The sequence below is a fragment of the Antrostomus carolinensis genome, unplaced genomic scaffold, assembly GCF_000700745.2.
Source record: "Antrostomus carolinensis isolate BGI_N321 unplaced genomic scaffold, ASM70074v2 scaffold51333, whole genome shotgun sequence".
Classification (NCBI taxonomy): domain Eukaryota; kingdom Metazoa; phylum Chordata; class Aves; order Caprimulgiformes; family Caprimulgidae; genus Antrostomus; species Antrostomus carolinensis.
The window spans coordinates 1-13,016 of NW_010305444.1; the positions used below are offsets into that span (position 1 = coordinate 1).

At 42.0% G+C, this 13,016-nt stretch overlaps 1 protein-coding gene across 2 annotated transcripts; it reads left to right on the forward strand.

The window, feature by feature from the left end:
* The first annotated feature begins 292 nt into the window (after positions 1–292).
* On the forward strand, positions 293–9,279 carry PCDH18 (protocadherin 18). 2 transcript variants are annotated; one of them, XM_010164787.1, is made up of 4 exons: positions 293–2,797; positions 3,745–3,833; positions 3,969–4,132; positions 8,287–9,279. In XM_010164787.1, the coding sequence occupies exons 1-4, from the start codon at positions 293–295 to the stop codon at positions 8,952–8,954; spliced, it is 3,426 nt and encodes a 1,141-aa protein (XP_010163089.1). In that variant the 3' UTR covers positions 8,955–9,279. The 2 variants fall into 2 exon arrangements, with proteins under 2 accessions (XP_010163089.1, XP_010163090.2); XM_010164788.2 differs by having other exon boundaries at positions 314–2,797; positions 3,748–3,833.
* Positions 9,280–13,016: the final 3,737 nt, after the last annotated feature.

The following is a 13,016-nucleotide window of genomic DNA, read 5'->3' on the forward strand; positions in this document are numbered from 1 at the left end:
GAGGGGACCGCGCTGCCCCGGCGCCTTTCAGTCTAGAAGAGGAGCGGGGAGTCCAATGAGAAAGCGTGGATTGTCTACAGATTGTATCTGGATGTCCTGGCACGGTGTGTATATATAAAAAAGAAAAAGTGGATTTTTTATTTTTATTTTTTTTAAATTTTTTTCTCCTGTAAGATACTGATACTTGGCTGGCTAGAAAAGGCGTTTTCAAGTTTTAAAGAAGCAGATGTGCTCTGGGTTTAAGGTACCGGAGAGGAAGTCGAGATAATTGCTTTTTAACTTGCTTGGAGAAATGAATTGCAAAAACTTACAAATGCACCGAATCGGCGGTAAAATGCACTTTATATTCATTTTTGCACTGATGATAATATCTTTCAATAAGGCTGTGCTGGGCAAGAATTTGAAATACAGGATTTATGAGGAGCAGAGAGTTGGATCGGTAATTGCAAGACTGTCGGAGGATGTAGCTGATGTTTTATTAAAGATGCCTAACCCGTCCTCGGTTCGTTTTCGAGCCATGCAGAGAGGGAATTCTCCCCTCCTTGTAGTCCGTGAGGATAACGGAGAAATCAGCATAGGCGCTAAAATTGACCGGGAACAACTCTGCCAGAAAAACTTAAACTGCTCCATAGAATTTGATGTGATCACTCTGCCCACCGAACATCTGCAGCTTTTCCATGTTGAAGTTGAAGTGCTGGATATTAATGACAACTCTCCCCAGTTTTCCCGAGCTCTTATTCCTATTGAAATATCCGAGAGTGCAGCTGTAGGAACCCGGATCCCATTGGATAGCGCTTTCGATCCAGATGTGGGGGACAACTCCCTTCACACTTACTCCCTTTCTGCAAATGATTTCTTTAGCATTGAGGTGAGAACCAGGACTGATGGTGCTAAGTATGCAGAGCTGATCGTGGTGAGAGAGCTGGACCGGGAGTTGAAGTCAAGTTATGAACTCCAACTCACTGCTTCAGATAAAGGGGTGCCTCAGAGATCGGGATCATCTCTCCTGAAAATAAGCATTTCTGATTCCAATGACAACAGCCCTGTTTTCGAGCAACAGTCATATATAATCCAGCTCTTAGAGAATTCGCCGGTTGGGACTTTGCTCATAGACCTCAATGCTACGGATGCAGATGAGGGCGCTAATGGTAAAGTCGTGTACTCTTTTAGTAGTCATGTGTCTGCCAAAATTACAGAGACTTTTAAGATAGATTCAGAAAAAGGGCATCTCACCCTCCTGAAGCAAGTGGACTACGAAGTAACTAAATCCTATGAAATTGATGCTCAGGCTCAAGATTTGGGGCCAAATTCTATCCCAGCTCACTGCAAAATTATAATTAAAATTGTGGATGTGAATGACAACAGACCTGAAATTAACTTAAACCTGATGTCCCCAGAGAAAGAAGAGGTAGCTTACATTTCTGAAGGGTCACCCCTGGACACTTTTGTTGCCCTGGTCAGAGTGCAAGACAAGGACTCTGGTGTGAATGGAGAGATAGCTTGCAAGCTCCATGGACACGGCCACTTTAAACTTCAAAAGACTTATGAAAATAACTACTTAATCTTGACTAATGCCACTCTAGATAGGGAAAAGAGATCTGAATACAGCTTGACTGTAATAGCAGAGGACAAGGGAACGCCAAGTCTCTCCACAGTGAAACACTTTACTGTCCAAATCAGTGATGAGAATGACAACCCACCCCGCTTCCAGACAAACAGATACGAAGTTGTTATCTTGGAAAATAACTCTCCGGGAGCGTACATCACATCAGTCACAGCCTCAGACCCAGATCTAGGTGACAACGGGCAGGTGACCTACACTATTTTGGAGAGCTATATTTTGGGAAGTTCTATAACTACTTACGTGACCATTGATCCCTCCAATGGGGCGATCTATGCCCTGCGGACCTTTGATCATGAAGAAGTAAATCAAATTGCCTTTATGGTTCAAGCTAGGGATGGAGGGAGTCAGCAGCTTGTTAGCAATACCACAGTGGTATTAACCATCATTGATGAAAATGACAACGCTCCTGTCATTGTGGGGCCAGCGCTGCGCAACAGTACGGCAGAAATCTCCATCCCTAAAGATGCTGGAATTGGCTTTCTTGTCACCAGGATAAGGGCTACGGATAGAGACTCTGGCATGAACTCTGAACTCAGCTGCTCCATAGCAGCTGACAAGGAAAACAGCATCTTTGTGATGGATCCCAAAACTTGTGACATCTCTATCAATGTGAGCGTTGAATCAGTTCCAGCAAAACAATGGGAGTTTTTTGTGATAGTCCAGGATAAAGGCAGTCCTCAGCTTAGTACTAAAGCACTTCTAAAATGTACCGTTTTTGAGTATGTTTATTCATTTTCAAGCACAGAAGCAACTTTGGTAAGCCCACCTTCCCTGGATGTCTCCATGATAACGATTATATCCTTAGGATCAATATGTGCCGTATTGTTGGTCATTATGGTTATCTTTGCTACACGATGTAACCGAGAGAAAAAGGACACCAGGTCCTACAACTGTCGCGTGGCGGAATCGACTTACCAGCACCACCCGAAACGACCCTCGAGACAGATCCACAAAGGGGACATTACGTTAGTGCCAACAGTTAATGGCACTTTACCCATCAGATCTCACCACAGAGCTTCTCCATCATCATCTCCGACCTTGGAAAGGGGACAAATGAGCAGCCGGCAGAGCCATCACAGCCACCAATCACTGAACAGCCTGGTGACAATCTCCTCTAACCACGTGCCCGAAAATTTCTCTCTGGAACTCACCCATGCTACTCCAGCTGTTGAGGTAAGGTCCATACCTCCTTTTGCACATTCATTCATTCATGCATTCACTTGGGAGCATGGAGGTACTCTGCATGCACCCTGTGAGAGCAATAGGTCTATGCCTAGTGAGAATGTGTTGTATTTTTTTTCAGATGTCACAGCTTTGCAGTTTTACTCCAATATCAACTGAATCCATTGCCATGGGGAACAGGATCAAATCTATTATTAATAGCATTATTTCTTGGTTCTTCCCTGTGAGGTCAAAACAATGGAGTGTCACATAGACAGTATTCTGCTGGTTTACTGCTCTTGTTCCTTCCTTCCTTCCTTCCTTCCTTCCTTCCTTCCTTCCTTCCTTCCTTCCTTCCTCGCCTTCCCTTTCCCTCTGGATATCTCTGTTTAAGAAAGAGAGCCAGAGTATTATATAGAGAAACAATACAGGAAATCCTTCCATTAATGGAGGTGGAGAACTAAAAGGTTGAACACTGACACAGTTTAAGTACAGCTGTTGTAATATATGATCATAATATCCCAAACTTTGAGACTACCCATCTCAGTTTTTATTGCAAATGCTATGTAATGGCTTCAAGGAGAGCTGTGTCCTGGTAACTCTTTACATGTAGAGCAATGACATTTTATTTTTAATTAGGATCCTGGAATGGCAAGGGGTGGATTCTAATCTTTGAAAACAAAACTACACCTCTGTTTAATTACTTGTTTTACTTGTTAATGAATTAGTTATTACGAGTTTCCTCGTTATACAAGATCCTCAGATGTTTCCTGTGGCAGACACTATACTACAGAATAGTCTGTTGTACTGCATTATATATGTGCAGGAAATTGATTTAATTAAATTTTAAAGGAAAAAAGAACCACCCAACAAACAAACCTGAGAAGCGAATTAGTGGTTTTATAACTAGGAATTTGAGCTTTCATTTCAAGAAATCAGTCTTTTCATTTTTTCTTTAGCAGGTTTCTCAGCTTCTCTCAATGCTTCACCAAGGCCAGTATCAACCAAGGCCAAGTTTTCGAGGAAACAAGTATTCCAGAAGTTACAGGTAAGGATCTGGACTGTTCTGCTGCATATGCATGTACATGTATGAGAAAATGTAGACGGGTACTGTCAATCAAAAAGTGGAATATAATGTGCATGAGATAATTTAATTCCACCATCCCCATAATTCTCTTCACAGATATGCCCTACAAGATATGGATAAATTCAGCTTGAAGGACAGTGGCCGGGGTGATAGTGAAGCCGGAGACAGTGATTATGATTTGGGGAGAGAGTCTCCAATTGACAGACTTCTTGGGGAAGGATTCAGTGACCTTTTCCTTACAGATGGGAGAATTCCTGCAGGTAAGAGCACAATGGAAGCTGAACCATTTATTTACAGTACTGCCTGGCTGTCGCTTTGATAAAACTACTACAAAATTCTGTGAGCAAAAGTCCTTTAGCTTTCAAGTCCTGTGTTTCCTTCCTTGTTACTCTACTTCATGGTAAATATTGAGCTGAAGCCTTCACATGTCTAGCAAAATGAAACCTCAGTCACAACTGAAAATCTGCCCAGAGCAATGCCTACTTTTTATTCACATCCTCATGAGCTGGCTCCAAATTCCCCCCAAAAGCATGATCTGCTCAGTGACCTTAAACTTTTAATGACTGGGTGGATGTTTTGGCAAAGCCAAGCAGTTGTGGTTGTTAAAAATACACCAAACTATAATTTGTGAGATCCATTTTTGACAGTGGATTTGATCCATAGGATACAAACTTTTGCCATTCAGAAATAGATTGTGAAAATGGTCTAGAAATATGGATGGAGAAGAAATAAAAGTGTATTTTTTCCCACTGAAAAATGAACTTGAGTGGCAAGGGAAGGATCTAAACGTGTCCCAGGTTTGAAATCTTGCGACCCTAATTTCTAGAAGAAAGAGCTTCAGAGGTACAATTCAGGGGCAGAGGGCAGAAAAGAGCTAGAGAAGGACGAGTAAAAGTAGGGTAAACACACTGGTACATATTCATGTGTATGAAGTAACACTTTGAAATTTATGCCCAGTTGTAAGTTGAATAAAAGAGGATATGGGGAATCATGCTAAATACAGATACAAGAATTTCATAATGACTTTAATAATTATACAGTCACCAGTTGTACCCTAGATCTTGTACTTATTTCAGGTCATCTTTAATTTGCTCTGTATAACTGACAAGGGCTGGATAATTTCAGTACGGTTCACTGAAGGAAGAATATACATTTAAAAAGTTTAGTAAAGTCCTTTTATACACAGGGCATGTTGCTTTGTGGGATGGTGCTGCATATCTTCCCTCCTAAAGTGACCCCTACCTACGGCCCAGGGCTGCAGTGCTGTAGCTCCTTCCCTCTGCTGCCACAGGAAATGCCAGTGAGGAGATTGTACCTGACCTTGATGCATTTTACCCTGCAAAATACATTGTTAGGCTAAGCAAGAGCAAACCCCAAAAGTTTAATTTGTTCTTCTTACAAATTTTAACTTCAAAATTTTCTTTGTATATTTTGCTCCAGACTAGGTCTTGGATCGCCTACCCAAGCATTCACCTACCTCCTCAGCTTAGTCTTATGTACCCAGTGTTTCAATGACCTTGAAAAGTTACTAGTTTTTCAGAATCCATGACCAAAATCTGGAGTCCTAATGTATTCTTTATCCTCGTCTCCCCCAGCTCCTACTCCCTATTCCTCTGCCAGCGAGCATGAGGCATGTCTCATTCTCTCCTGTGGTTAGCAGGGAGGCAGGGAGGGATCAGCTGGAGTGCTCAGTTGGCAGGAGAACTTCAAGTGCAATGGTGTTTGCATTGGCATCCAGCCCTACTGCTGCCAAAGAAGAGCTGTCCCCTTCCCAGTTGGCAGCTGGTGGGAGTGGTTACCCTCTTGGCTAGCTGAAATGCCCATGACTCATTTTCAGCTCTTGCAATTCAGTCTCCAAACAGGAAGCCAGAGGGTAGGATTTCCAGAAGTGCCAGGCCTTCGCCCAACACTAATCACATGCAAAGTAAGGAACACTCCTGCAAGAAGTACAGACAGAACTGGGTTGCACTATCACGACAGGCATTTAATCTCACTCAGATGTCCATTTGTTGCTATGCATGGTCTTAATCCATCAGATAAGTATGTTGAACCTGTTCAGATGAGACCTGAATTGATCTGCAATCCAAACAAATAAAAAGGAAAAGAAAACTTCCTGGAGGTTTCTTGTTCTCCATTTTGAAAGGTTTCTGCATTGTTAGTCTGGTCACAAGCAAAATGCTGTGAGAAAGTCCTTTCAGTTCACCCCTTTAAGGTGGAACCGTAAAGGAAAGGAGCCAATCCCTTGAAACTTCAAAAATGACAAGATCAGAAAGTTCAATAACTGTCCTTGAAGACTTGTTTCTTTCTCTCTCACTTTTAAAATCCTCACCAATAAGCTTTAAGTTCTGGCAAAAAAAAGAAAAATGCTGTCGTGCATCTGGGTTTTTTTTTAATTTATTACTGATTTAAGGACAGGCTGTGACACCATTCAGTTTCCTTGGAGTGTCTTTTGATCTTATGTTCAGGAATTTCAGAATTTATTATTTTAAATCAAAACCAATCCTGATAGCATCAGTAACGAAACTCACGATAAGACAACCCTCACTACCAATGAAATGCTAGGCCATTGTAAGTCTCCCATTAATCTACAAGAGTCTTCTTAATTAGAAGAGTAATCCTCACCTTTTGGGATGAGTTGAGAGCTGGTCCAGGCTCCATGGATCACTTAGATATCTTTTCTCTTTTCTGACTCTTAGGCATCTTCTGTAAAACAGCACACATGCTTTTCATACGTGGGAACAAAGCGCTTGAAGGCATTTCAGTCACTCATGTCAAAACTTCAGTCACTGATATTTTCAAGGTTGCTTTTTTTTGTTTGAAGCTCACTGGTCAGCAAACCATTTGCATTAGCTTTTGCAATATCCAGCCTGCAGCCTGAACCAGTACTTTTGAAGAAATTAATACTTTCACATGTAAGATACAGTGAAAGTTTCTACTCAGAGGAATGGAAAGGGCATTAAGAAAGCAAACAATATAATAGGCTGTGTAAAGCAGAGAGATAAATAACATGGACAGGATGAGCAGGACTTTATCAATCGCTGGTACGTCCTCAGCTGAAATACTCTGTTCAGTTCTGCTTATACCATTGCAAAAAGACTTTTTGATAAACTGAGTGGATCCAGAGCCAGATGGGAAACGTGATGAGAAAGCGAGGAAAACTTCCAGGGCAGGACTGCAAACGTTTCTTATGTATTCAAAAGATGAATAGAGAAAGACAAAGAAACTCTTCTGCATGGACTAATCTAATGATTAAATGATAGAGAACTAGAGCAAAAGCTTTTTATGGTCAAAATATGCATAGTGTGAAGAGTCTGGCATTTCTGAAAACTTCCTTTTGATGTATGTGGCTCAAATTCAAGTTAGTGGCCCCTGCAGCTCCTGAGTCTCTTCCAGCAGGTCTGCCAGGCACCCAGGCAGTGCCCAGCCTGTGCTGAGGCTTGATGTTCTACAGGGTCTGTTCCCTTTGGAAAGAAAAAATCGGCCTTTCTCCTGGCACATCTCTCTTTGCAGGTCTTTCAAATAGGGCTTTGCCTGTCTCTGCTTACAGGGACCATTCATGGAGGTGTTCGTGGAGAACACTTGCAGTGCTTCTCCATGGGCTGTTTTAGACCAGCGTAGCTCCCAGGAATGCAGTCACTTGCCTTATTGTATTGCTTCTTCCCGAGAGACACCACTACAACCAAGTGGCTCTGTTATCTTCTGCTCTTCAGCCCTCCTGGCTGGCCTAGAAGCCCACCTTGTGGGTTAAAGCCCCCTTGTACCAACATGGTCCAGTAACCTGAGCTACAGAGCTGCAAGTGCACCTCAGTGTAACTCCAGTATGAAGACTGCAGTCACACAGGGTGTGTATTAAGCCCTCAGTATTCTGATACTGGATTAAAATTTAACTGATTCCATTAAAAAGGTAATATGACAATGAATCACCTTGCATATAGCTCATTGTCAGATCAAAAGGAGGTGTGTTAACAAACAGGGAGATCCCTCTGCACGTTACTGTTCTTTCATCTTTATTTCCCCTATCCACGCTTCTCTAATTGCATGTGGAAGACTCCACTAAAACTGAAGTAAATGATTGGAGGTGGAAACACCTTTATATATACAGCACTGTACAAAGGGAACGAAGCGCTTTAAGTCACAAGTGCTTGGTTTCCACCTGGTATTTATCTTCAGCCCTAGTTAAGAAACTGTCTTACATGTTCTGCATTTATTCTCATTTTTTGAGACCATTCAGAAATGGAAGTATGTTTAGATCCCAGACCATTTGTATTTGCCACTTTCCTGCATGCAGAAAGTGAGCCCATACATCAGATTTAAACATCTTTGGAGATGTTCAGTCCTTGTGTTAGTCCCTGCGAATGGATGTGGCATCTGCAACAGGAAGGGGATTCTCACTCTCCTCTTTTCTCTCTTGCAGCGATGCGGCTGTGTACGGAGGAGTGCCGGGTTCTGGGACACTCCGACCAGTGCTGGATGCCACCGTTGCCCTCTCCCTCCTCCGATTACAGAAGTAACATGTTCATCCCTGGGGAGGAGTTCCAGTCACCCCAGCAACAGCAGCAGCAGCAGCAGCAGCAGGGCCTCGAGGAAGATCCACAGCCTGCTGATGCCAGCGAGAAGAAGAGCTTTTCAACATTTGGTAAAGACTGCCAGAGCGAGGAGGAGTCAGGGGACTCCTGTACCTCCTCTCTCCTCTCTGAAATGAGCAGCGTTTTCCAGCGCCTGCTGCCTCCCTCGCTGGATGCCTACACGGAGTGCAATGAGATGGATCGTGCCAACTCGTTGGAGCGCAGGAAGGGATATTTGCCAGCCAAGACTGTAAATTATCCACAGGGGGTGGCAGCCTGGGCAGCCAGCACACATTTCCAAAACCCTGCCAACAACGGGCCCACTCTGGGGACTCACTCAAGCGCACAGCCTTCCTCTAAATGGCTGCCAGCCATGGAGGAGATCCCAGAGAATTACGAAGAAGATGATTTTGACAATGTGCTCAACCATCTCAGTGATGGTAAACATGAACTCATGGATGCCAGTGAGCTAGTGGCGGAAATTAACAAGCTGCTGCAAGATGTCCGGCAGAACTAATTGTTTCAAAAGCCTCTTTTTCCATATTTATGGAAAACCGTAAGGGAAAAAAAAAAAAAGAACAAAAAGCAGACTGAGAAGAACTGGCATTGCCAACTAGTTGCATTTATCATAAATGTGTCTGTGTATGTTGAATATTAAAATACTGTATTTTCATATGTACACAATGCAAGTGTGATTATCTTTATCTGTATTTTAAAAATACATTTGTACCTTATATTTATGTGTAATTTAACAAATAAATTTTATTTTTGTACACCCACAGCAAGCATGTTTTCCTAAATGTATATAGATGGTAACACCCTTGTCAAATGTCTAGCATTTTTGCCACACAGGCATGTTAAAAAAAATATATCAAAAAAAAGAAAAAAAAAAGGAGGGATATTGATTTCCCTTATTATTTCTGTTAAGTCTCAAATGTTACAAATACGAATTCAAACCACTGAAAAGTTATGCCAACATTAGTTTCAAAAAATGATCCAACACCTTGTTGCAATGTTTCATTCTTATAATAAAGTCTCAACTCCCATGAAACCTAAATGTCATTTTTATTTTGTTGGGTTTGGTCTACAGAGTCATTTTCCCATTTAATTAATGGAATAGTGCAGGCTCAAGTCTTCCTCTCTTTTACAAGTGTTTTACCAAGTGAACAAATCGTGGAATTCAATGATGGAACTTCTGATGTTATCTCTGCAAAAAAAAGGTCCCTGTGTTCTGCCATTGTTAGGCTGCAAAGCCAGTTGAAGTGAGTGGTGTATAGTTGAAAGACAGCAATAAAATCAGCTTTTCTGACCTCAAGCTGAATTCTCAATTTATGTAAATAAAAAAACCCCTGCATTTGACTGCTTTATCCTTGTAAATGACACCAAAATAAAAGGAATGTTGTATCTCCCAGGAAAGCAGCTGATTATAGTTATAATTTGCCTCTGTGGTAAGTGTGTCTATCTTGTATTTGCATAGTGCAGAAATACTTGAACTTCCCAGAAAAGAGTTATCCTGCAGGTACATTGGCTCTTGCTGAATCCCATCCTCCCATAGTGGGGCTTCTCCCTCTACTGAAGCCAGCTGAATGAAATAAGTAATTTCTACTGTGGTACCATCACCACTGGAGGGGCTGACATAACTGATATTTCTCAGGTAAAAGTCAATATGGTTCCTTTAGTTCCTTTTTTCCAAAAAAACCTATTTTTGGTTAGCCTGTCATACACAGGGAGATTTTTGTACTAGTGAATAACTGACTTTACAGTTGAGAAACGTGAGTGGGTTCTGCCCTCCTGATGCTCATTTCAAGAGAGTATTAAGAGATGGCCAGAAAAACTAGTATTTTGGGCTTTCATTCAGAGCTGCAGATGCATATTTTTTTATGAGGTATGTTTCTTACCAGAATTGTGAAAAAGGAAATAATCCAAGTGAACCTGGGCATAAAAACTGGCACACCCCTTTATTCTGGAGAATTGCACTTGTGAAGTACCCTAGAGAGTATTTTTAGTAGCAGATACAGAAAGATGTTTAATGTTACCTAAAAAAGACAGAATTTTGTTATCTTTATAAGCTTTGTTTTTTTGATCTGTCAGGAAACTTTAATCTCATTGTTAGTTTCACAGTGTTGTAGATGTGACATTTGTAGGTGTTTAGATATTTGTTGACATCTGAATAATGGAGAGATTCTCAACTTGTTTATATTTCAGGAGTTCATGAGTATAACTACACTGCTTAGAAATACCAGGACCTCAGATTTTTAACCAAGCATCTGCATTGGCAGATGAAACTATCAAAATGCCATTTTGTCAACATGACTTACACACTTAAGGGAGTTGGGTCATCAGCATTGGTACAAGATCCTCTAACAGAGGGGGCTCTATATCTGTTTTGGAGAGTTGGTATAGCATCTTCAAATGCCAACAAGACCTCAGTCTTGTTAAGGGCAGTTAATGACAAAACAAGGGGAAATGGGTTTAAACTAGAAGAGGGCAGGTTTAGAACTGGTTACCCAAGGAAATTGTTGATGCCCCCTCCCTGGAAGTGTTTAAGGTCAGGCTGGATGAGGCTTTGAGCAACCTGGTCTGGTGGAAGCTGTCGCTGCTGATGGCAGAGGGTTTGGAACTAGATGATCTTTAAGGTCCCTTCCAACCCAAACCATTCTATGATTCTCAGTCTCAACCTCATATCTGTTACTGAAAGGAAGAAGTAATAAGATCTCATTATTAAATATTTGAAAACCTCTTCCCTGTTTTTGCCCTTTTTTCCCACTAATAGGCCTTAATGGCCCCAACCAGCCTCACCTGAGTTGCACTGTTCAGCTCCCCCTCACCCCAAGGACTCAGGAGCTCATTGAAGTTCCACCTGGGGCATTTAGCTGTTGTATGAGTGCTGATCCCTACTCTTGCTCCCTGGATGGACCTGGAACTTTTAAGCAGTGTCTCCAACCCCATATCCAGCTGCTGCTGACAGGAGTCCTTGGATAGACCCTCATCTTGGTTTGTCACCTTGCCATGTTGGGGGCTGTCGATGGATCCCATTACCAGCAACTGGCTGCATTCAAGTACTGTAGGATGGCACTTTGTCAGTGAGGGTACTGCCTGTGTTGGGACTGCTTTCCACTCCTGGCCTGTCTCCTGCCCCCTCTGAGCATCCCCAACAGTGTCTCATGTCCCATGTTCATCCCAAGTCTTGCCTCTTTATTATCAAGTTGATTCTGAAACCAGTCTACATGCTATAGCACTCCCACCAAGTCCTGAAGTTCACAAGGGCATGGCTTCCCCCTTAGCTAGGTTGATTCTGCTGCATCTCAGAACCCCCTTTCAGTTTACCTCTTCATCAGTATCCAGTTTTGGTCCTGCTCTCCAAGTTCCCTTACTCCCACCTCATTCTCCTTCCCTCTCAGCTCTCTGACTCTGCTTCTCTTACACAGTTCTTAGTGTCACAGTAACCTTGCCCATGACTGAAATTCCCTTTTCAGCTGGGTCTAGCTAACACATTCCTCAAACCCTCTCTTGAAAAATACGAATTTTTCATGTGCAATTGTAAACTCTGCTGAATCCCTGTAAACTTGTAAAATTGTAAGCTTCCTGAATCCCTCCTCACCCAATGCCTTTTATTAAGTGACTGTACGTGTTGGCGAGGGCTGATGCACCCGGCTGCATCTACCTGCCTCTGGCTCTGCACAGGAGAGCAACTTCCAAGGGAAAACTCCTGCCTGCTTAGGAAATCACTGGGTATTTGATTCCAGCCTGGGCACACACAGTGTGTGAGGTTTACGGGGGAATGGTGGTTATGTTAAAAGTGGATAACGTGGTAGTTTGACATTAGCTGTTAAATTTTGAGGTTATTTTAGTTTTTTATTGACATGGATAAAACATTGCTGTCTGTTTTGAAATCAACAGCTGAGAATGAAACTCCACTTCAAGTGGTGCAGATTCTTTCTGCATAAATAAATGCAGATAGATATTGCTCCCCATTTCTAGAAAAGGAACTATTAGACCTTCAGGCTCAGAGTGGTTTGCACTCTCTACAGACTCGCAGGGCAGCCTGATAAGCTCAATTTTCATAGTCACACCATCCACTAGGGATTACCAACCTGTTTTAAATTTAAAATCCTTAAATCAGTTTATGCCCACTGGCCTATGTCGCATGGATAGTCTCAATGATTTGAAGAGCCACTGTTTGCAAGGGGGGCTTTCTAGCAAAACCAGATTGCAGTGAATTTCTCGGGTAGTACTAGGCATCCAAATATTGTAAAATACCTAAGGTTTTCCTAGAGGGGATTTCCGTACCAACACACAGTAACAGTATTCGGTAGGTGCATTGCTGCAAGAATCTTATAATGGAAAGAGACCAGTTATAAGACCAGTCTCTAAGAGGAAAAATGTTTGCTCAGATTATATCTAAAATGCATTGGAGTTTGAGCTGCATGTATAATAAATAGGAAGCTTACTGAAAGATCTGTAGATTGTGGTAAACGAGGGAAAATCTGTCTTAATCCTCCTCTCTTTAGAGTCTATCTTTTTCTCAGGCTTCCCTTATAAATGAGAGAAATTATGTATATATATATATATATAAAAT